General features: G+C 36.9%; 1 protein-coding gene across 1 annotated transcript in view; it reads right to left on the bottom strand.

The window, feature by feature from the left end:
• The window catches only part of LOC147356928 (usherin-like), a 32,367-nt gene extending 18,184 nt beyond the window's left edge, over nucleotides 1–14,183 (bottom strand). The window contains exons 1-3 of the mRNA XM_086342934.1: nucleotides 14,162–14,183; nucleotides 12,831–13,014; nucleotides 11,739–11,896 (exon numbers count right to left, since the gene is read on the bottom strand). Coding sequence (XP_086199060.1) covers nucleotides 11,739–11,896; nucleotides 12,831–13,014; nucleotides 14,162–14,183 — 364 coding nt within the window. The remainder of the gene's footprint in view (nucleotides 1–11,738; nucleotides 11,897–12,830; nucleotides 13,015–14,161) is intronic.
• Nucleotides 14,184–26,468: the final 12,285 nt, after the last annotated feature.

Here is a 26,468-nt window from a genome sequence, read left to right as displayed (position 1 = left end):
ATTTCTGTTCACAAACATGAGTATGGATATTTCTCCCTAAAATGCACAAAATTAGAAAATTGTATGTGCAAGTGAGTGATGAGAACTTTACTAAATTGTTTTGAATATATAGTCACTTCAGAGTGAACTAATTGTATACCAGCAGAAAAAGTTCATGTGGGCAAAACCAGTGTGTTGAACATGTATAAATACTATTTGTGGTACAAACATCATTTAATTTTTGTCACTTACTATTGCTTTAAAATGATTCATCATGTGTAATCTTCCCCAGACACGGGATGAAAAACAGACTGGAACCATGATGCCTCTGCTCAGTCTCAAGTAACAGAAAATTCTACATTATTTTTTTTTTTTTCCAGATATCACAGCAAAGATTAATACCTAGAAAATTTAAGTAAATTCATTTTCTCTTTAATGGAATTGTGAGTACATGTAATGAGCTCATTTAGAAGATATTCTTCAAGGCCTCATTCTTAACTGCAAGACAAAATTGGGAACGCTTTTCCTTCTCCCAGTAAGACTGCTATAATTAAAACAAAGTTAGAGAGTTGGATGAAGTGAGTTGATTACAGGGAGCATTGGAGGCTCTAAGTTCACTAACGGATGAGAAAAACTTAAGAACTGTATTAGAGGTAAAATAAAAGAGCAATCTAATCAGGGTTTTCTTTTTCTCTACTAAAGACGATCTTTGGGGATTACTGCTCCAAGTAGTAAAAGAGATTGACGAGCGAGTCAGGGACCGTCTCAGTTTGCAATTTGACCTTCAGCAGAAGATATGGTTATGGAAATATCCCTCCAGAAGGTCTTGGGAGGTCACAGCATCCTGCCTCAGATTTGGGGATTTCTCCTTGTTGTTGCCCTAACGTAGTTTGTAAGGCAGTGGGGGAAAAGGTAGCTGTTTGTGCACACATATTTATGACAAAATGAAGAGAGGAAGAACTGCCTGGACATTGAGCTGTTATTGGGGTTGGCTCTCTTCAGATTGACTTAACATCTAGAAATATAATAGCATATTATGATTTAGCTAAAGAGATTATCAATAGAAGAAAAGGGTAGAAAATGTACCCCTGAATGATAAATTCCACAATACATTGTTTTTTGGATGTAGACAAACACATTGGAATTCAACATCAAATTTGCATGAAATTTTAAGATAAAAAGCAAGACCTTAAAATAATTTACAAGGTTATGGTGACTGCTTCAGGTTTTTTTAAACCTCCTCAGATTACATGTTTATTCTGTCTTCTCTTATCCTAGGATGGATCTTGTGGAAAAGTCTGACAAACACATTTTGGAAAATATACTATAATTCTTGATGAACTAGATAAACTACAGGATGGAGTCAGATCAAATCCCTCTTCTACTTTGCTTATTCCCTGGTAAATTCTCCATCCTCTGCAGATACCAGTCTCTTCATCTGTAAAATAATGACACTAATAGCCACCTCATATAGAGATGAAAGGATTAGTTAAAAATGTATTGAAAACATTTTAGTTCATTACTACAACACAGAAAGTGCTGAGTAAATGACAGACATCTCTATAAAACAAAATGAAATTGAGCAAAATAGGAAAAAATTACCCCAGAACTATGACACTGTTTCCATGTGCCCAAAAACACTGCTGAACCCATCTTTTATATAAAGCACTTATTCCAATTACAAATCAATGTTATATTGAATATAGTAATTATTGTTATAACAAAAGTTGGTTATCTAGTTTTATTTTTTACGTATACTTGGATATGTAAAAGTTGCAGCCTGCGAAGAAATCCTAGTCTTTATTCTTAGCAGTAATTTAGAGTGGTCTTTTGTTCAATTCGTCTGAGGTTTCACCTTATTATATGTCTGTAGTTGGTACCTTCTGGTCTGCTTCCAATATCTTCTCCTAAAAGACAGGACTCCTAGGAGGTCAGGGAACAAAACTGTACTTACACCACATTTTAAATACAGACATAATCTTGATCATGGCTGGTCAAAGCGTGTATCCAGAAAATGCATTTTTCACGTCCTGGTTAATCAAAAATAAATGTCCTTTACATACACCTGTAAGGTGTTGAAACAGAAAATGCTCCTTGAAGCTGTGAACATGTCAAGCACTGACATGCACTTATTTAGCAAAGAGGGCCCCCTCCACTGTCATAGTTTACAGGACAGTGACGTGAAAGCCTCCTGTGTTCCTGTAAACCCTAGACCATCTGCAATGAGTCTGAAATGACCTAGCCCCCTGGTATTCTGACGACTAAATGAAATGAAATGGTCATTATTTGTTAAAGTCAGGTGGCAAGCCACACGGCTTGGTTAGTTCCTGAGTTCATAAATTTATGTCAGAGCAAGAGGAGCAGCGGAAACTCATGTGAACCAATTTACCCTAAGTGCAAATGGCAGTTTTGTTATTTGGTGTCAAAGTTACCAGTCGCACGATGACAAGCTGCCATAACACATTTTCTTGTTCACTAAAGAACAAAGATTTCGTTGGTTAATATTCCTCGCAAGGCTCCTTTTCATAATTTACAACAACTAGATGCTGATAGGTTATTTAACATTTATGAAGTTAAGATGTAATCAGAAAAACCCTGATTATCTTTACAAATAAAAAAGTTAAATTATTCAACTTTTTTTTTTTCCTCTGTGGCTTCATTTCACAGCAGGTGCATACTTTACAATGGACAAGTCAATCAAATAATCCTTTTTTAAAATCTTTTTTTAGGAGCTGGAGCAAGAACAATTTTAATAGGGAAACTATTGGTTTGATAGCCGCATTTGCTTCAAACCACAGGCTGTGCTTAACATAATTCTTTTAACAAATTAGCGGCATGTCTCCTTTGTAGAGATGTGGGTATGTTGGTAATTTCCTTTGGGGGCCATGGAAGTGAAAGTAGACCCTCTTAAACACACATCCATACCAACTGTATGGAAATTTTACATAGTTTGTATAATTTTATACCTTTTCTGTTCAACTAGATGGTAGAGTTTTTGACAAGAGGGACAATATCTCACTGCTTCTTTTTTTAAACTCAAAATGGCTAGAATCATGCCTGGCACCCCCCAGAAAGGGGCTTAGTAAACATCTTCACATTTGTTGAAATGAATAGATGAATCAATCTACTCAAATGTAAATGAATTACATCCTGTGAAATTTTAAGCTGCAAATAAAATGATCCTACTGGGTTACTGGATGAACTGCCCCTGAACCACTTTGTCTTCATATATGCTTGCTGTATCTATGGCAATAGTTTTTTCAGTTTTGAACTGGATCGTGGTAGAATGCAGAAGAAAATAATTTGCTTTACATACTGTTTAGGTAGAAAAATAGTGTAAAAATATGGAATAGTGTGTTGCTCAAAGAATCTGGAGTGAAATTTATTGCTAGTTGGCTCTGACACCTATGTGATGAATCACCTAGAGAAAAGCTTTCAGCACCGAAATTAACTTTTCTCATTAGCAACAAAGGGAGAATGTTGGGTGTACCACAAGTTGTAATGAACATTAAATGAGATATGTGTTAATCTCTTCGAAAATGCCAAGCACACATTAGAACTCAAAAAGGTAAGATAAATTTACTAAACATCAAAAGCAAAGGCAATGAAAGCAAAAATAAACAGATGGGACTACATCAAACTAAGGAGCTTCTGCATAGCAAAGGAAACCAGTAATAGAATGAAACGACAACCTATGGAATAAGAGCAAATATTTGCAAACCACATATCTAACGAGGGATTACATATCCAAAGTATACGAGGAACCCATACAATCCAATAGTAAAAATTTATAACCCAATTAAAAAATGGACAAAGGACCTGAAAAGACATTTTTCCAGGGAAGATATACAAATAGTCAATAAGTACATGTAAAGGTGCTCACTATCAATAATCAGTGGGTAAATGCAAATCAAAACCACATGAGATATCATTTCACACCTGTTAGGATCTCTGTTATCGAAAAAGATAGGGGATCACAAACGCTGGTAAGGATGTAGAGAAAATGGAAACCTGTACACTGTGGTTGGGAATGTAAACTGATACAGCCACTATGGAAAACAGCACGGAGGTTCCTCAAAAAAAAAATTAAAAGCAGAACTACTACGTGATCTGGCAATTCGACTTCTGGGTATATAGTCAAAGTAAATGAGATCATTATCTCAAAGAGACAACTGCACTGCTGTGTTCACCGCAGCATTATTCATGATAGCCAAGGTATAAAAACAACCTAAATGTCCATTAATGGATGAACAGATTAAGAAAATATGATATACACACAATGGAACAGATTTAAGATCGGAATACTGTTCAATCTTAAAAAAGGAAAGCCTGCTGTTTGCTACAACCTGGATGAAACTGGAGGATATCAAGAGATATAGCCAGATGGAGAAAGACAAATACTGAATAGTATCACTTATACATGGACTCATTTTTAAAGAAAGCTGAACCCATAGAAACAGACTAAATGGTGGTTGCCAAGGGTTGAGAGGATGGGTGAAATAAGGCGAAGTTAGTAAATTTTGCATACTTTCAGTTATAAGATGAATAAGGTCTGAGGACTGACTGTAAAACATGGTGACTATATAGATGATAATACTGTATTGTGCAGATATGCAGATGACACCACCCTTACGGCAGAGTGTGAAGAAGAACTAAAGAGCCTCTTGATGAAAGTGAAAGAGGAGAGTGAAAACGTTGGCTTAAAGCTCAACATTCAGAAAACTAAGATCATGGCATCTGGTCCCATCACTTCATGGCAAATAGATGGGGAAACAGTGACAGAGTTTATTTTCATGGGCTCCAAAATCACTGAAGATGGTGATTGCTGCTATGAAATTAAAAGGCGCTTGCTCCTTGGAAGTTATGACCAACCTAAACAGCATATTAAAAAGCAGAGACATTACTTTGCCAACAAAGGTCCGTCTAGTCAAGGCTGTGGTTTTTCCAGTAGTCATGTATGGATGTGAGAGTTGGGACTATAAATAAAGCTGAGCGCTGAAGAATTGATGCTTTTGAATTGTGGTGTTGGAGAAGACTCTTGAGAGTCCCTTGGACTGCAAGGAGGTTGAACCAGTCCATCCTAAAGGAAATCAGTCCTGAATATTCATTGGAAGAACTGATGTTGAAGCTGAAAGTCTAATACTTTGGCCACCTGATGCGAAGAGCTGATTTATTTGAAAAGACCCTGATGCTGGGAAAGATTGAAGGCAGGAGGAGAGGGAGATGACAGAGGATGAGATGGTTGGATGGCATCCCTGACTCAATGGACATGAGTTGGAATAAAGTCTGAGAGTTGGTGATGGACAAGCAGGCCTGGAGTGTTGCAGTCCATGGGGTTGCAAAGAGTAGGACACGACTGAGTGACTGAACTAAACTGTATTACGCAACTGAAATTTGCTAAAAGAATAGAACTTGTGTTCTCACCAAGTGAAAAAAAAAAAAAAAAGGAAAGGAAAAATGAGAGAATATATGAGATAATGAATGTGTTAATTAAATTAATGGTAGAAATAATTCCACAATGTACACTTATATCAAATGATAACATCATACACTTTAAATATATTACCATTTGTTAATTATACTCAGTAAAACTGAAAAAAGATAGGTAAATTAATACACAAAATAAACTACAAATTATTGCAATGATTTTACCTTTTTTCTGAAACTCAGCACTACGTGCCACTTGTCTATGGCACACATAAGAAGCTTGAAACAGCTGCCAGTGTTGAATTATCCCGATTAATGTGACATGAATACTTTAAAAAGTCTTTTGCCAATTTGACTTTAAATGGACAGTATCTGATATAATACACTGCATTGATGAGTTCACTGGACACCAAGATGTTTAATGTCTACAGAGAGGCCAATAGCTATCCCTTAATTAAAACTTGATTAATAAAAATCATTTATATTCCTAAGCAATATTAATTTAAATGATTTCTCAGTAGAAGAACTGGCAACAGAGGTAATGGACTAAGAGATAAATGTGAAAGGAAAGGCACCAGTATTTCAATATTATGCATCAAGCCTAAATAACTCATTATCTTTAGTGAGAAAAAGCGGATGTTGGATCCAATGACATTGTTAATTAAAAGATGATTAAGGGCTAGGATAGTTCAAAATAGAGTCATCACCTTGATAAATTAGAAAGTCCCATTATTACCTTCAGAGTTTAAATAATTTTGAATGTTTGGATTCTGAAATGGTAGGGATGCTTATCTCAATTTTTAATCTTGGTAAATCATTTGTGTCCCATAAAGTATTTTCTACTTCGTTTTCTATACTTTTTCAACCATTAAGGTAACATATATCCTTTTTCATCTTTAATATAAATGTTTAAGTTCTGACCCAAGGTTCAGAGCAGGTAAAAGGTGAGAATAAATGTTTAGGAATAAACTAATCCTGTTTATGCTACCTGTAGATTCAAGTAAGAATGGCCAGCACAGAGACAGTGCCCACTGAACATAGATTTCTATAGGAAAACAAGTGTCTGAATAATTTTAAATGGCAGAAAATCTAAAATTTATTTATATTTCTCTGAATGATAAATTTTAGGTTTTCTCACCATTTTTTCATTATTAATTCAGCAAATATTTTATAAGGATATGTTGTTTGCATGTCATCTAACTTGAAGATACAAATGGTATACAGAAAAGTGGAAATCTTAATCTTCTAGAGTTTGGAGGGCTTTGATAACCTTACTACTAACGTTCATCAAGTAATATATGAGATAAAATGAACCAGGATGTATCTGGGAAGTAAGAGAATGTCTCTTGTTGTTGTTTAGTCACTAAGTTGTATCTGACTCTTTTGCGAACCCACAGACTCTAGCCTGCCAGGCCCCTCTGTCCACGGGACTTTCCAGGCAAAAATACTGGAGTGGGTTGCCATTTCCTTCTCCAGGGAATGATGATATTACTTGTTTTCCAAGGTTCGCACGAGAATCATAGTAAGGCAGGGAAAGTGCTTATCAAAGTGTTTGGCATAAACTAGGAATTTAACAAATGGCAAATATAAACATATAATGTTAATGAATATGTATAATACTTGCCATCATTACCACAATTTCTCTTCCTTTGAATATTCTCATATATTTTCTGGGCTGTACCCTTTTACTATTAATAATAGGGCTTATAATAATAATACTATTTATAGATAGCATAATAATACAATTTATACATATCATTGAAATAATAACATGTAAACTGAGAGCCCACTTAATTGCCAAAGCCATTTTTTGTTGCCAGGCAACCACAGAGACTTTTTCCTCCCAGCAACTTACCTATGTAAGGTTACTCCATGTTTACTGACCCAAAAAAGTATGTGAAAAAATCAGTTAAGTTAACCATTAATTTGGCTTTGGACATTCAAAGGAAACTGGTCTAATTCACATTTTCAGAGTTTTATTGTAAGTGATCACTTTTGCCTGATGTAGGTGATCCATGGTTACTACACTTGGAGCACATCACAGTGACCTACGCAGGGGTCTCCAACCTCTAGGCTGCAGACTGGCACATCTTGTCAGATTAGCAGTGGCATTAGATAAGAAATAAAGTACACAATGTGCTTTGAGATGGTGCCAGTGGTTAAAAAACCTGCCTGCCAATGCAAGAGAACTAAGAGACATGGGTTCAATTCCTGGGTCGGAAAAATCCCCTGGATGAGGGCATGGCAACTCACTCCAGTATTCTTGCCTGGAGAATCTCACCGACAGAGGAGGCTGGCAGGCTACAGTCCATGCAGTTGCAAAGAGCTGGACATGACTGAAGCAACTTAGCATGCACGCCCACAAAATGTAATACATGTAATGTGCTTGAGTCACTCCAGAACCATCCCCTGCCCCCTGGGTCCATGGAAAAACAATCTTCTGTGAAACTAGTCCCTGGTGCCAAAAAGACTGGGGACCACTGACCTAGGGCATTTAATTCCATCCAGGATATTTTTATTGATAAACTTGGGCTTGAGAGCTTATCTTTGCACAAGCTTTCCAGGTGCTTCCAATGTTCACTCAGGTTGGGGAACTACAGGCATGGACTGTCCATTTCCCAGCTCTGTGTATGATGTAATCACTTTGTAATGCCAGGATCCTATGATGAATACATAGAAAGCTCTTGATTGCCAGCAAATAAACAACCTCCAGTTATAACAAGTTTGTTTTCTTCCTGTTTAAAATATATATTTGTGACTCTTCAGGAATGGAAAAATGTTTTTATTATCTAAATCAAAACACAGCATGAGGTACTTTCCAATAAAATCAACTGTAGATTATACACAAGTCAAAATCATCTGCCTGTTTACTGAGTCCAAAATCCTTCTAGGCACCAGGAAAAAAGTTTAATTTAAGATTTTAATCTTTACATATAGGGTTTCTGTAATGGATTTTGTGCATCTGAAACTAAAAGATTGACAGGTCTGGATATTATAGATTTATTAACCATTGGTTACAGTGTTAGAGTTAGCATGTAAAGCGTTTCTACAATATCCCTCAGGATGGGCTACAACGAACGATTTCTACAAAGCCTGAGGTGGATAAGGGTTAAGGTGATATTAAAAAAGCAAAATTCGTGTTTTATTTCACAATGATCCCTTTTTAAAGTAGAAACATTATACATTAAACATAGAAATATGATGCTGAACGCAAAGAAAAAAAAATGTCAAAATTCTAGGAAAGACGTCTCAAAATTTACAAACCCAGTTTTGGAGTCTACAGTTTTATCATTTTGAAACTGGGGGGCCTTGGGATCTAACAGATCTTGGGACAAATACATATTTAAAATTTGTAGAGACGTGGATAGACCTAGCCACTGTCATACAGAATGAAGTAAGTCAGAAAGAAGAAAACAAATATTATATATTAACACACCTATATATGGAATCCATAAAAAATGGTATAGATGAACTTATTTGCAAAATAGAGACACAGATGTAGAGAACAAACATGGATACCAAGCGGGGAAAGGGAGAGGGATGTTATGAATTGGGAAATTGGGATTGACATATAGTCCCTACTGTGTATAAAACAAATAACTAATGAGAACCTATTATACAGCACAGAAAACTCTACTCAACTGTCTGTGGTGGCCTAAATGGGAAGGAAATTCAAAAAAGAGAGGGTGTATGTATATGTATAGCTGATTCATTTTTTGGTACAATAGAAACTAATGTAACATTGTAAACAACTCTACTTCAACAAAATTAATTTAAAAATAATTAAAGGTAAAACTAATTGTCCAAAAATTATCACTACCTATAGAATATCCTTGCCTGGAAAATTCCATGGACTGAGGAGCCTGGTGGGCTGCAGTCCATGGGGTCACAAAGAGTCTCACGTGACCAAGAGACTGAGTACAGTGTCTGCACAAATAGAATATTATACAGACTAGATAATATGTCAACTATATAAATTATCTCATCTAATCATTATAATAACCCTACATGTGGGTGCTATAATTATCTCCATTTTACAGATGGAGATAATTGAGACTCAGACAAACTGACTTATTTGAGGTCAGCTAATAGATGGTACAAACATAAGAAGTTGTTTATATGTGGAGACTAAAAAAATGCTACAAATGAATTTATTTATAAAGCAGAAATAGAGTCACAGATGTAGAAAACAAACTTATGGATACCAAGGGGAAAAGGGAGGAGAGGGATAAGTTGGGAGACTGGGACTGACATATACATACTACTGTATATAAAATAGATAAGTAATAAGGACCTAATGTATAGCACAAGAAATTCTACTCAAAACTCTGTAGTGGTCTACATAGGGAAGGAATCTTAAAAAGTGAATATATGTATATGTATAACTGATTCATTTTGCTGTATAGCAGAAACTAACACAACATTGTAAATCAACTATACTCCAAAAAAAAATTTTTAAATAGAAAAAAGAAAGATGTTTCCAAATCCTTACTGAATGTAAAGTCTTAAGATTAGCAATGGAAATTTAGGTATGTCATAATGTGAACATGACAAGGAATTTAATACACCATGGAAAATTCCTGGTTGCTTGGCTAGGAAACCATCAACTTTACTTATCACCCTGAACTTTCCTTTATGTTCTTTGAGAACCTGGGTAGTAGAAGACCCTGGACCGAATTTGGGAAGTCTCCAGCCAACAGGCTGAATCTGACCTTGGGCTGGCTCTGGATGCCTCATTTTACTTTGTGGGGCAAAAACATCATGACACCATAAAAATGCCATGGAGAAATATGCTACAAGGAGGTAACACAGTCATGCTCTTCCATGAAGAGAGAAATCAATTCCATAAAAGAACATGTCAATTTGCAGATTAAAAAAAAATTATTTATTTGGCTGCCCTGGGTCTTATTTACAGCACGCAGGGATCAAACTCAGGTCTCTGGCACTGGGAGCATCGAGTCTTACCCACTGGATCACCAGGGAAGTCCCTAAATTTATGTATTTTTCACAGTAGGAGATTTGGGTTTTCCTTTGTTAAAATTAAAAGCAGAGTTCAAGAATATCTATGCTTCTAAAACTGAGATAAGGATTACAGCACTTGATGACACATTCTGGTGCTATTGATTATCTCCTGATTTGTTTAATTTAGTATGTTACATATTCATTTTAAAACAAAGGTGAAAGGAATCATTTATATTTAACAACTAAATATATTAAGCAACTTAGGTTTTCTTTGCTTAGAAAGTCTTGAGAGATTTTTGTCTGTGGATTTGACTCAAAAAAGACCCTTTTATCTTTGTTCTTAGATTATGTTTGTACTTTGTTTTTAAAACCAACAGCAGAAGGATGTTGGTTCATGAGAATTTAAGTTTTATACATTTAGGCCTTTATGTTATGTTTATGACTATATTACCTGTTTTGACTGAATCATGTTCAATTCAATGAAAAATAAGTCTTTGTTAATTATTTTACAAAATAGATCTGTTGATAGCCCAAATGACTGTTAACCAATTATTTTCAGTACCATGTAGAAATGTGGCTAAACTTAATCTGATGGGGACAACAGGGTTTTGTGTTCATTTCATGTTTCAATTTCATATTCAGACTAGATGTTCAAAATAAAACCACATATCTTCTAAGTGCCTAATACAACAAAAATAAGTTTTAAATTTTACTGAAACAAAACTTACATATACCTTGCATGTTAAAAGACAAATTAAGATTTCACTGTAATCTTTAACCCACAGAGTTAATGCAATCAGAATTTTGGCTAAGGATGGTTATTATAGTCCAAATAATAATGCACTAAACTACAAAAGCAACCCACTATTAAGTCAATGGTTTGATGGAGGCTACAGAGCTCAAAGAGGGAAAATTCAGCTAACACAACTGGTCACAACTCAAGGTATATGGGTGGAGTGGTCCATTTTTTTCCGAATTCCCATTCACTACTATAACACCAATGATTCAATCTGGGGGACCCTGTAGAAATGAATGTTGAAGGTAATTCAGACCTATGTGACTTACCTTGGATATGTATGAAGAAGAAGAGATTTTTAGGTGCTGGTATTTGAAAGTATTGCTTTGATAGAAATGTATATATCTAGGTATCTATATATCTTTATCTGCACACCTACACCTATATCTATCTATATGCATGTATATAAATGCTTATGCATATAAACACTTGTGAGTATGGTTTGGTTTACTGTGTTTATACTTATCCAGAGACAGATTGTGTCCTTCTGATTTACTAAATTCACATTTTCATCCTATCTCCAGTTAATTTCCTCTAAAATGTTTTATACACACACACTAGTTTTATATCTTACCTGGTGGTGTCCAAGCTACAAATATGGAATAAGGCCCGATTACTGTGATGTTATATGGAGGCTGGATTTCTTCTGGCGTTAATACAGGTGTCTGTATAATGTACTCATCACTTGGACTGCTGCCACCTCCAGTTGTGGCTTCTAACTTATAAACATATCTATATTTCAAAAAGAAAGAATTGTGATAAAGCAATGCATAGGGAACTAAACACTGATTGTTGAGTTTTCTATCTATTGCTCAGTCCTAAATTTGTGACAAACCGCAAATTTCCTGCTTCCTATTCAGAAACTTTACTATAGAGCTTACAGTTTTCCTTCCACAGGCAACGCTCTCTCCACTGTTTTGGTTCTTTTCCCATTTTATTTTTAACCCTTGAGTAATTAATTGCTTTTCTTAAACATTTCAGGAAAGTCTTGGAGTGTGCTGGTGGACTGTGGAGGATTCAAATGAATCTTCTCCATCTTTAATGGCTTAGGGTTTAGGGAAGTATGTTTAGAGAAAGATGTTTCTAAATTGATCTGCTACTCTCTACAATAAAACTAAATTGAACTCTACTCCCTGCAATAAAACATCTGTTGATCCAAGATATATTTTATCTCTGCTGAGAAATGAATGGGAATGAATTGCAAATATGTGGAACTTTCCCCCTAAACCATGTCTATACATAGTATCACAAGTAGAGAAAACACTATACCAGAAATAAAGGTGGTTGATATAAAACAAACCTCTTTAAATCTCTTTTCTTGCTTGTTTAAGGATGCATGTTTTTGAAGATCATTTGATAATTTAAAAAATTTAAAGCTTTGTATATTTTATATGCTTAAAAGTTCTCATGCCAAATAAAATACTAATTATTTATTTACATTTTAAAGGAATTTCACATCCTCTGAGGACTAGTCTAATGAACTAGTGCTTGGGTCTTCAATCTGAAATAGATTAAGAGATCTCATTAGCCCTGGAATAGCTAATACATGAGGAGATTAATCAACCAGTTGATATAATATTGTTTCAGTTGGAGATGGACTCGTTCTTGATCCTGAAAAATCTAAAATTCTCACTTGTATGACTGGTAAAGTTTTCTTTTAGTTTACCTGCTGTTGGGCTCCAGGTTTTTATCAGTGAAGTTGTGCTCCTCACTGCCCCCCAGGAAAATCAAGCTTCCATTACGACTCAACTGATATTGAGAAACGAGGCCATTGGGCTTTTCTGGCGGGCTCCAAAATAATTCCACTGTTGTGGAATTGACTACAATGTGTCGAGGTGTCACCCAAACTCCTGGCAAAGATAACACAATGAATTTTTATTGTTAGGATAAGATAAGCATGTTATCAAAAGTCCTACCATCCCCTCACATACTATGATATTTTTATCTGTTGATAAAAATATATATATCATGGTGAGCAACAAAAGTACATTTTATTTGCTTTGGAGTTAAGATATACAATTGGATGCTAATATATTTTTTAATACTTTAATTATTATTATTATTATGAATTACCTCTAGTATCTGACAACTAGGGGTGGAAAGTTTCTCTATGTTTGGCTGTTAATCTGAGTGTCATGAAGGCCTAAGAGACTATCCAAGGATTCTCAACTTTGATGCCTATTTACTTGGAATCATAATCCAGTGTTAGTGTTTGCCTGAATTATCAAATTCAATGAACAAGCATACTTTGCATTTCTGACACTGCACTCTGATTCTCTTTTCTGGCTACTTATTTCAGTCTCATTTACTGGCTTCTCTTTCCTTCTTGTACTCCAAAATGATGTAGTGCCTTAGAGAACTAGACTCTCTACACTTCCCTCTCCTCATCTTTCCTAACACTGTCTTTGTAGATGATCATTTAGTCTCGATTTTAAACATTGTCTATATGTTGAGCACTGCCTGATGCCCAACTCTGTGCTAAATTTCTCTCCTGAGTGTCACACCCTTGAATTCTACTCTCTAACACTGTCTGCCTTCAGCTGGATGACTAATTACATTTCAAAAACCTAAAATATCTAAAAATGGAACCCTTGGTTTTCTGGTCTACCATCTATTTGTCCTCCACTCTTATCCATTCATTTTCTTGGGGAAAACACAAAAAATTATCCTTGAGGCTTTCAGTTGTTCACTCCTAAATGGAATCTATCATCGAGTCCTGCAGATTCTACTCTGAATGTGTATAGTCCTTATATTTTTACCTCTCTTGATCCAAATTACATTTCTCCCTCTCATGAACTCCTGTGATAAAGTAGTGTCCATGTTTTAAATCTTGTCCATCTTTATTTCATTGTAACCTTTATAAAAGTATATAAAGTGTGTATTTAAGCTAACGTAATCTTTGTAAAATACACAACCCTTCTGTAATTGTTCATATAGTGTACTTCCAATTCCTAATGATAACTTGTATGGTCCTACATTTTTCTGGCTCTGACCTACCTGGCACCATTCTCTCTCTCATTCACGAAGCTCCAGCCACACAGACTCATTTCTATCCTAAGAATGCTTCAACTTCTTTCACACCACTGAGTTTTTGCACTTCCAGTCCCTACACCTGGAACATCTTTGTTCATGACACCATGACAATTATGCATTTTATTCTCCAAGTTCAGTGACCTGTGTAAATATCATCTTATTGGGGGGGCTTATTTGACCACTATTGCATAACCATAACTTTAACACAATCTAAAGTGATCCCTACCTTGTTCCTCTTGATCATATATATACCCTTTTCTATTTTCCTCTCAACACGCATAACATCATAATCCTTTTTTTATATCATCATTATTTTCATGTTTTTATGACTATTTCTCTCTCCTGCTTTTAATACAAAGTTAGCCCCATGAAGGCAGGGATCTGCTCTGTATTAGTAGTCCATGTACCTTTATGGGTTGCACAATGCCTAATAAATATTAAATGAATAAATTTATTGAAAATATATATCCTTCAAATTATTATACTTATGGAATGTGAATATGACTAAGATATGGCTCATTCTTACAAGGAATTGATACCCTTCTGTATGAAAGATAAAACATATATATAAACAACTGTAATTCAAGGTGTAAGATTTAAGTACTCTTTGTAAGTATAAAAACATATTGATGGAGAACCTACCAATGCAAAAGATCAATCTCCCATTTCATGTTGTCATCTGTTCATTTTATGAATAGATGCTATAACTTTCTTCTTAAGCTTTTAAAAACTCATTTCAATATTTAGTTCAGTTAAGTCGCTCAGTCGTGTCCAATTCTTTGTGACTCCATGAATTGCAGCACGCCAGGCCTCCCTGTCCATCACCAACTCCCAGAGTTTACCCAAACTCATGTCCATTGAGTCGGTGATACCATCCAGCCATCTCATCCTCTGTCGTCCCCTTCTCCTCCTGCCCCCAATCCCTCCCATCATCAGGGTCTTTTCCAATGAGTCAACTCTTTGCATGAGGTGGCCAGAGTACTGGAGTTTCAGCTTCAGCATCAGTCCTTTCAACGAACACCCAGGACTGATCTCCTTTAGGATGGACTGGCTTGATCTCCTTGCAGTCCAAGGGACTCTCAAGAGCCTTCTCCAACACCATGGTCAAAAGCATCAATTCTTTGGCCCTCAGCTTTCTTCACAGTCCAACTCTCACATCCATACATAACCACAGGAAAAACCATAGTCTTGACTAGATGGATCTTTGTTGGCAAAGTAATGTCTCTGCTTTTGTGTTTGTTTGTTTGTTTTTTTTACTCGGCCTCTGGCCCGGCAGCGCTGGCGCCAGCTCGCGGCTCTGGCACCTGTTTGAATATAGTATCGAGGTAGGTCATAACTTTCCTTCCAAGGAGTAAGCGTCTTTTAATTTCATGGCTGCATCTCCATCTGCAGTGATTTTGGAGCAAAAATAAAGTGTAACACTGTTTCCCCATCTATTTCCCATGAAGTGATGGGACCAGATGCCATGATCTTCGTTTTCTGAATGTTGAGCTTTAAGCGAACTTTTCCCACTCTCCTCTTTTACTTTCATCAAGAGGTTTTTTAGTTCCTCTTCACTTTCTGCCATAAAGGTGGTATCATCTGCATATCTGAAGTTATTGATATTTCTCCTGGCAATTTTGATTCCAGCTTGTGCTTCTTCCAGCCCAGCTTTTCTCATGATGTACTCTGCATATAAGTTAAATAAGCAGGGTGACAATATACAGCCTTGATGTTCTCCTTTTCCTATTTGGAACTAGTCTGTTGTTCCATGTCCAGTTCTAACTGTTGCTTCCTGACCTGCATATAGGTTTCTCAAAAGGCACGTCAGGTGGTCTGATATTCCCATCTCTTTCAGAATTTTCTACAGTTTATTGTGATCCACACAGTCAAAGGCTTTGGCATAGTCAATAAAGCAGAAATAGATGTTTTTCTGGAACTCTCTTGCTTTTTCAATGATCCAGCGGATGTTGGCAATTTGATCTCTGGTTCCTCTCTCTTATCTAAAACCAGCTTGAACATCAGGAAGTTCACGGTTCAGGTATTGCTGAAGCCTGGCTTGGAGAATTTTGAGCATTACTTTACTAGCATGTGAGATGAGTGCAATTGTGTGGTAGTTTGAGCATTCTTTGGCATTGCCTTTCTTTGGGATTGGAATGAAAACTGACCTTCTCCAGTGCTGTGGCCACTGCTGAGGTTTCCAAATTTGCTGGCATATTGAGTGCAGCACTTTCACAGCATTGTCTTTCAGGTTTTAAAATAGCTCCACCGGAATTCCATCACCTCCACTAGCTTTGTTCATAGTGATGCTTTCTAAGGCCCACTTGACTTCACATTCCAGGATGTCTGGCTCTAGGTCAGTGATCACACCATTGTGATTATCTGGGTCGTGAAGATCTTTTTTGTATAGCTCTTCTGTGTATTCTTGCCATCTCTTCTTAATATCTTCTGCTTCTGTTAGGTCCATACCATTTCTGTCCTTTATCGAGCCCATCTTTGCATGAAATGTTCCCTTGGTATCTTTAATTTTCTTGGAGAGATCTCTAGTCTTTCCCATTCTGTTGCTTTCCTCTATTTCTTTGCATTGATTGCTGAGGAAGGCTTTCTTATCTCTCCTTGCTATTCTTTGGAACTCTGCATTCAGATGCTTGTATCTTTCCTTTTCTCCTTTGCTTTTCACTTCTCTTCTTTTCACAGCTATTTGTAAGGCCTCCTCAGACAGCCATTTTGCTTTTTTTGCATTTCTCTAACCCAAGATGGATGTGTCATTGTGGAGAGGTCTGACAGAATATGGTCCACTGGAGAAGGGAATGGCAAACCACTTCAGTATTCTTGCCTTGAGAACCCCATGAACAGTATGAAAAGGCAAAATGATAGGATACTGAAAGAGGAACTCCTCAGGTCAGTAGGTGCCCAATATGCTACTGGAGATCAGTGGAGAAATAACTCCAGAAAGAATGAAGGGATGAAGCCAAAGCAAAAACAATATCCAGTTGTCGATGTGACTGGTGATAGAAGCAAGGTCCAATGCTGTAAAGAGCAATATTGCATAGGAACTTGGAATGTTGGGTCCATGAATCAAGGCAAATTGGAAGTGGTCAAACAGGAGATGGCAAGAGTGAACGTTGACATTCTAGGAATCAGCGAACTAAAATGGACTGGAACGGGTGAATTTAACTCAGATGACCATTATATCTACTACTGTGGGCAGGAATCCCTTAGAAGAAATGGAGTAGCCATCATGGTTGACAAGAGTCCAAAATGCAGTACTTGGATGCAATCTCAAAAACGACAGAATGATCTCTGTTCATTTCCAAGGCAAACCATTCAATATCACAGTAATCCAAGCCTATGTCCCAACCAGTAAAGCTGAAGAAGCTGAAGTTGAATGGTTCTATGAAGATCGACATGATTTTTTAGAACTAACACCCAAAGATGTCCTTTTCATTATAGGGGACTGGAATGCAAAAGTAGGAAGTCAAGAAACACCTGGAGTAACAGGCAAATTTGGCCTTGGAGTACGGAATGAAGCAGGGCAAAAGCTAATAGAGTTCTGCCAAGAGAATGCACTGGTCATAGCTAACACCCTCTTCCAACAACACAAGAGAAGACTCTACACTTGGACATCACGAGATGGTCAACACCAAAATCAGATTGATTATATTATTTGCAGCCAAAGATGAAAAAGCTCTATACAGTCAGCAAAAACAAGACCAGGAGGTGACTGTGGCTCAGATCATGAACTCCTTATTGCCAAATTCAGACTTAAATTGAAGAAGCAGGGGAAACCACTAGACCATTCAGATATGACCTAAATCAAATTTCTTATGATTATACAGTGGAAGTAAGAAATAGATTTAAGGGACTAGATCTGATAGACAGAGTGCCTGATGAACTATGGATGGGGTTTCATGACATTATACAGGAGACAGGGATCAAGAGCATTTCAATATTAGGTTTCCAATAATCAATAGGTTTTTATTGTATTTCCTGTGTAAGTTACTCAGTAAAGGGTAAGATTTCAACACTTTTATAGGAAAAAAATCTCAGGGCATTCAAATGCAATTTACTTGCAACACTCTGGAAGAATCAAGATAGACTTAAACATGGCTCAATCTTACTGATTTTCTAAGAACAACCTACTTCTGAGAAGAAAGTAGTTCATTTTGTTCTGAAAGCTCACTTTATGTTAGATACTTGGATAAATACACAAATCATAACATACTTTTATGTCTGGGTCTCTCTGCCAACAGCTGCTAAGTGACTCAACCAACTAATTAGAGTTTTGATTTAAACATGACGTTAATTTGTTGATTTAAGAGATAAAGTATAAAGCTTTGGTTCATAATCTGCTCCCTGCAATCCTGTTTTTCTCACCCTGAAGGATGTTTTAAAAAATCACCACTGTTCTAGAAAAGGCTATTGCTTAGTTTCTGTTTTGAATCAGTCAGTGTAGCCTGTGGGTAGAGAGGAGTCAATGAAATAAAATGAAGCCACATTTTGGAGTTGCTTATGTTTTAAATAAAACTTGAGTTTTATATTTATATAAGCAGGAGAAAGCTCTGTCCATTTGCTAATAACCCTGTGTCCATTGGTGTGATCTATAAGATGAAACTGGAATGTGTGAAAAACTAATAAGTGCTCTATTTTTACTTTAGAACTGTGGTGTTGGAGAAGACTCTTGAGAGTCCCCTGGACTGCAAGGAGATCCAACCAGTCCATCCTAAAGGCAACCAGTCCTAAATATTCAGTGAAAGGACTGATGTTGAAGCTGAAACTCCAATACTTTGGCCACCTGATGTGAAGAGATGACTAACTGGAAAAGATCCTGATGCTGGGAAAGATTGAAGGCAGGAGAATAAGAGGATGACAGAGGATGAGATGGTTGGATGGCATCACTGACCCAGTGGACATGAGTTTGAGCAAGCTCCGGGATGGACAGGGAGGCCTGGCGTGAGGCACTCCATGGGGTTGCAAAGAGTTGGACATGACTGAGCAACTGAACAGAACTGAACTGAATGATGTGGAGACACTTTTATCTTGGCAACTGCAAAAAATCATTGATAGAATAAGACTTGCCTTTGGTGAGAGGTCTTATTAAGTCTCAGGGGAAGAATCTACCTCCCTCACAAAGCCTGGGTCTCAGTGACATCAGAAAACCACTCTACACAATGGGAGGGCAGAACTGAGGCAGCAGAGACATTACTTTGCCAACAAAGGTCTGTCTAGTCAAGGCTATGGTTTTTCCAGTGGTCATGTATGGATGTGAGAGCTGGACTGTGAAGAAAGCTGAGAGCTGAAGAATTGATGCTTTTGAATTGTGGTGTTGGAGAAGACTCTTGAGAGTCCCTTGGACTGCAAGGAGATCCAACCAGTCCATCCTAAAGGAGATCAGCCCTGGGATTTCTTTGGAAGGAATGATGCTAAAGCTGAAACTCCAGGACTTTGGCCACCTCATGCAAAGAGTTGACTCATTGGAAAAGACTCTGATGCTTGGAGGGATTGGGGGCAGGAGGAGAAGGGGATGACAGAGGATGAGATGGCTGGATGGCATCACCGACTCAATGGATGTGAGCTGGAGTGAACTCTGGGAGTTGGTGATGGACAGGGAGGCCTGGCCTGCTGTGATTCATGGGGTTGCAAAGAGTCGGACACGACTGAGAGACTGAACTGAACTGAACTGAAGAGAAGGAAATGGATGGTCATGAGGGAAATCATCTAGAAGTGGGGTGGGGAGCAGGTAAACTAGCTGAGAGGTTTAAGGGGGAAAGGTCAGAAGGAAACCTTGGTTGCTCTCTTGATATATAGCAGCTAAAAAAGGAACATGTCTACTGGATTTGTTTTAACTTTGTCTTGAGTGAAATGCAATATTACCCATTTCTTAAATCCATATGAATCATTCCAAGTCAAAAATACCAACATTTTTTGTGGATTGTCTTTCCCTTGGAAGTTAATAAAAAGAACCAATTCTTCATTGGCTAATGTCAGAAATGCATTGACTTCTGGACTGTTCAATATTTGTTCATTTGTTGATTTAACATTCTAGTCAAATGTGTCATTTTTTGTGCTGAGCACAGTGGATGTGTAGGTAAAAACAAATAGTCTTTAATCTTCAAGGAAGGATATCATGAGTAAATGTGTTAGCCGCTCAGTCATATCCAACTCTTTGTGACACCATGGACTGTAGCCTGCCAGGCTTCTCTGTCCCTGGGATTCTCCAGACAAGAATACTGGAGTGGGTAGACATTCCCTTCTCCAGGGGAACTATCTGACCCAGGGATCGAACCCAGGTCTCCTGCATTACAGGCAGAGTGTTTACCATCTGAGACACAAGCAGCAATTCTTAAAAGAGAGCAATAATCCAGTTCAAGCTCTTCCCACTACTTGACTAAGGCTACACCGTTTTCCAGGAGGCCAAAATTATAGAGAATCAGGACCAGCTTACCAATGAGGTCATAATATGTTTTAGCTTCTTTTTTAAATAGATTGAAAATGACAGACATAAGGAACTCTCAGGGTGGCTGTGAACAAATGCTTCCTTTAATTCTCTCCATATCTACTTAGACACTCAAATGTTAGACCATCAAATTATGTCTGATCACTCAACTAAGCCTTTTAAAATTAGTTATACTTGGATTATTAATTTAAGAGGATATAATACGTTTATTTCCATTTTGGAAAACAACACAACTTAATGTTACTGCTGCTTTGTTCCCTTACAACCTCCAAGTTAAGCACTCAGACTACATTTATTTCTCATACAAGTTATTCAGAATTGGCACTTATGCAGCCGGAAAATGGATTCTAAATCCAGGTTCCTTCTGCAGAGGAAAGCCCATTTAGTTTACTGTTTCTTTGCACAGTTATTAGTGTTAAAGGAAAGGTGGATAAAGTTAAAAAGCAAATCAAGTAAAACATTTCTCATCTCATACTCCCCAGCACTGTTGAAACCTATAATTTTTAAGTCATGAAATCTGAGCTCTTTCAAGAAAATGTTTTTTGTTTTGGACAAAGTGAGAGTAGAGATCCATATTGCCTAAGAATTTAAATATACGGATTGGATGAGCAAAGTGGAGAGGCCCTGTTCTTCTATCAGGCTGGAGTTTCAGCCAAAACTGATTGATAGATCCTTTAGAAATTATCCATTATCATCAAAGTATCCATTTGATAGTTTACCTTTCCAAAAAATCCACTGCTGGTTTCTTCCTTTCAAAGGAACACTAAGCTTTTTGACATGAAACATTCTTTATATAGAAAACATCATTAGTGAATTCCTGGTGAGGAGCCATATGCCCCATATGTGGAATTTTCCATTTTATTCCCCATTTACTGGTAGGAAGTTCAGGTCTAATATTCTGAGGTACAACAACCCCTTCATTAGAAGAGTAATGGACAAGTAGTTCAGGACTCTTTGATGAGCATTAATATTACATTTCTGTTCAGAAGCTTATTTATGCCTCTTGTTTCCCCACATGGAAAACAGCAGATAATAAAGATTAACAAAATAATTAGTTGATCACTAGCCCAAGTTTCTGAGTATATTTTTCTTCTAAAAGTAAATGATACTATCTGTCCCAGTTCTTAACCCAAAGACCATTGTTATCAGGTAGATATGTATGCTTCCAGAATATTTCCTATGCATTTATCTATAGAAATGAATATAATTTTCTATGTGTGGCTTTAGACATAAAGATGCCATATATTAACACAGTTCTATAACTCTACATTATATGTACAGATCACCTTGTTTCTTTGAATTGATGGAATTCCATAACGTGAATATATCTGAATAAATTTAGCAATTCCCCAAAGACATTTAGATTGCTTCCAATATCTTGGCATTCCCCAACAATAAAGGCTTCAGTAGACATCCTGGTACATGCCTCCTGGTGCAGTTGTGGAAATGTTATTTTCTGGCATTAGATAATGAAATTGAAGCTGCTCTGTCACGGGGAATCAACATTTTACATTTAACAGACATTGCCAATTTGATTTCTAAGGTGATGGTCCCACTTCCCAATCTCTCAAGCTGTGTTTGATAGTATATTTCCTCCATCTGTTCACTTGTCAAATCCCTTGATCCTTGTGGTCCATCTCAGAAGGTATCCACCCTCTAAGATCTTTCTTGAAGTCCCTGATGGGTTGTAATCTCTCCCTTCCAAGATTAACCTGAGCATTCTGTTCATTAATTCTCATTTAACATCACATTCTAAGATTCTCTCTCTTCATGTCAATTTGGTTACTTACCCTATCACTTCTACTTGATTGCAAATTCTTGTGGGCAGTGAATATTTTTATCAGCTTCAACATGGAGTGTGGTGCTTGTTATATTTTAGCTGCCCTGGGAATATTTAACCTTTGATTTTTGGAGGAATTTCATATCCAAGTACATAGTATCTTTTTTCTTCCAAGGAAAACCACATCTAAGGAATTGAAAGCAAACTGCCTTGGGAGACTTATAGTTTAAACTTGAAAAACAGGAAGCTAGAATATTATTTTGGATCCATATACTTTAGTTCTTCTTCCTTGTTTGTTATGATAAAGTTTATAGAGTTCATGTCAAAATATCATATGAAAACTTCTTTTTCCCAACCACGGGTATTTTTTAATTACCTTGAGGGGCTGCCTGCAGAGTCTGACCTAGAAAAGGCTCACTTGAAGTGCATCCAGCAGATGTACAAGCTCTAAGTGTGAAGCTGTAGTTGGTGTATGGCTGGAGACCTAGAAAGAGCAAACAAGAAATCAAGTACCTCTTGAGAGGATTATTTATTATCAGGTAAACACTAGCAGTCACATGCAGAGTTGCAGATATGATATCCAAAATTTTTAAGAGCAGAAAACACTCCAAGGGGGAAAGGAACTTCATAAGCAGCTCAGTATTAAAAGACATTTCATTTCTCAACTGATAAAACAACAAATTCTAAGCCTTCAAAGAGATCTGAAAATTCTTGTCATCCATCCATCCATCCATCTTTCCATTAATTCCCCTGTACCAGGTATCATTGAAGAGACTCCCCTGCCTAGAGAATCGAGGTGCTCCATCTCCCAAACAGCCTATTCCATCTCTAGAGAGCTCTAGAGTTCTCTTTGTTTGGTGTGAAAGTCCTTCTTTATATTGTGGTGAATTCTTTCTAATACTTCCACCCACTAGGGACACAGAGAACAAATCTAATTTCTTTTCCACATGACAGTTCTTCAAATATTTGTAGACAGTTATCAAATCCCCCCTGAGTTTTCTCTTCTCCAGGCTAACCATCCCAGTTTCTGCAATTGCTTCTTATATGAACAGGGGCAGGGAGAAAAAAAAATAAAAAGGTTAGAGTCAACATTTTTAGCCTCAAGCCATATTCAGCTCATATTAACTTTTAACTTTGCATTTCTTTACCATATATGCTCCTACTGTACCATCTCACAATTCTGTAGTTTTTCACAAGGTATGTTGTTTTTGTGTTTACACATAGATTAGACATATTATGAAGAGGGAACAGTGTTTATATTTCTTTTATAATAAGATGTATAATGTAGCACAGTAATTGCTCAATAAATTCTCAGGAAAAGAAGGAACAGCAATCCACCAACAACAGATATACTGGTATCTGTTGGCAATCCACAGACAACAGTTACATATTGTTCCATATCCATTCCAAACTGCCTAAGTATCCTTTCCCCCCACCGTGCCCCCTCCACGCCCCCAGTAACAATAAGTTCATTTCCTAAGTCTGTTTGTCTTTGTAAGTTCATTTGTATCACTTAATTTTAGATTCCATATATAAGGAATGTCATTTTGATATTTCTCCTTCTCTGTCTGTACACATTGCTATATTTAAAATGGATCACCAACAAGTTCCTCCTGCATAGCACAGGGACCTCTGTTCAATGTTATGTGGCAGCCTGGATGGGAGGGGGAGTTTGGGGGAGAAACGATATATGCATATGGATGGCTGAATCCCTTTCCTGTCCACCTGAAACTGTCACAACATTGTTAATCAGCTATAACCCAATACAAAATAAAGTTATATATTGTTAGATTTCATCACTGCATGGCCAGTGACCTTTCAGAAGTTACTTAGCTTCATTCTGCTTTGATCTACTGATCTGTAAAATAAGGAATCACTGCATCTAGTCTCTAAGGCTGTTGAGAAGTACTTAGAGTAGTACTTTATTTTAGCAGAAGCAACTTTAAGACAGCAGCATTCAACAAGAATACATCAAGGCTAACATTCATTTCCTTGACTCTTGGGAAAAGTAAAACAAAGCCAAAGCTTTAAAAATATTTTCTGATAAAAGAACAGGACAATATCTATGTCAAATAATTGGGCTAAGTTACAACATGGATCCAATAAATTTCTATACTTATTTTTGCATGAATTTTGAACTATGTTTTCACATATCCTGTTCTTTTGATGAGCGGACTCTTCTTCCAGACATTTATCCCAGGGATGGGGGAGCCTGGTGGGCTGCCGTCTATGGGGTCGCACAGAGTCGGACACGACTGAAGCGACTTGGCAGTAGCAGCAGCTGTCACTTTACGTATATCTATTCAAATGCTATATTTTAAAAGATTTTGGTCAGTTTATCTACACACAACAACCAGTACTTTTTATCCTCTCAAATTACTTTCTTCTTTCATAGCCTTCCACACTATCTGATGTTTTATTACACATTTATTTATTTATTGCTTGTCTCCACCTCTGTGACATAACCTCAAAAAGAACAAGGACTTGGTTTTGCCCACAACTGTGTCCTTTGAATAGTGACAGGCACGAAGTAGGTGCTCGTTAAGTGAAGGGAAAAAATTAATTAACTAGTTCACTTAGAATTGGAGCAGTAGTCTGGCTTCTCTGCTAAAGCCGTAATGTTCTGTAGCGGGAGCTGCTCTGGGATTCAGCTTCAAAACACTTAGTGTTTCCTTATCAATTTAATGATAAGATGTGGATACTTATTTGATTATAATCTTCTACTTGGCTGCTATGGAGGATTTACATACTTCTGATATTTACCTGATTTACAGATGAGGAATATGATGAAAGATCTAGGCCATTTTTAAGCCTTGTGGGTTTGATAAAAGCTTATAGGAAAATGCTCAAGATTATAAAATATAGAGCTCAAGAGAAACATTTAAGAATGAAGGTCAGGGATGGTGGTGACTGATTTAGTCTGACAAAGTTGCCTTCTTTACTCCCATTACTGAAAAATGGGGTCTTGACCCTTGTAACACCATTGTATCTGAATATCTTACTTTCTCACTTAGAAGGTAAGCCCTTTGAGAGTACGGATGGTATCTTTGAATGTTTTTAAAATCATTTCTCCCCATGTATTCAATGTGTTTCAAAAATTGTTTAAGGAAGACCAGGGCATAAAAGCATCCAATAAGCATGGCATGGTTGTGATGCTATGATATGTCCATGTACCATCACGAGTGTGATGTGACCACACAGGCCCTTCCTCTTAATTCCATAGGGACTCTTGCTCACAGCATCAGTTTCATTGAGTAGGAGATTCTTTTCTACTTGCATAATACTATTAAAATAAAAACAAGATTAATATAATTTATGAACAATAAATATTTTCTAGATTTTTTTTCTGAATGTCAGGCTTAAGTATGGCTAGCAAAAATAAAGCAATACTTGATTTTTCTCTGGAATAGTCTGACAAAAAAAAAAAAACCCAAAAAACCTTTGTTCTCTTCCACATTTTGTGTTCTGTTTGGTTTGGTTTCAGACTTTTGAAGGACAATTTAGGATGCTTCTTAGGAAAAAAAAGAAAACATCATCCCAGAGGTGTACTAAGATTGATTAGAAGATTGAAGGTATTTGTAATGAGGACTGTAGCTAAAAGAAAATCTACATATATAAAAATAGAAATTGTTTTTTCCTTACAAAATTTTTCTAAAGGGGGTTGAGTGTCATCCATTTCACACTAGAAGACAGGTGTATGGAGGTGGTACAACAGCAGAGCAATCAGCCTTTAAAGAAGTTTTGATAGACTGAGGAAGGTGTGCCAATGGAGTCTGTAACAAGGTGTTTAAATTGAGAGGGGTGGGATGGTTTAGTAGAGGATCAGGCCACAGTTAGTGAAGGAATATACATCTCTTGGAGACACTGGAATACTAGAATTAAGGGTGATGGGCAGGATGCAGAACTGAGTATTAAGCAGAGAGCATTGGTCAAAAAGTCGAAAGATTATCAAACTAAGTGAGGTAAGTCAGAGAGAGAAAGACATACATATGATACCACTTGTATGTAAAATCTGAAAAAAAAGGATGCACATGGACTTATTTACAAAACAGAAA

The sequence above is a fragment of the Bos grunniens genome, chromosome 16, assembly GCF_055505025.1.
Source record: "Bos grunniens cultivar Pamir isolate PY7600 chromosome 16, Bosgru_T2T1.0, whole genome shotgun sequence".
Lineage (NCBI taxonomy): Eukaryota > Metazoa > Chordata > Mammalia > Artiodactyla > Bovidae > Bos > Bos grunniens.
The sequence above is the reverse complement of the archived record's forward strand: the minus strand, read 5'-3'. Positions and strand labels throughout refer to the sequence as shown.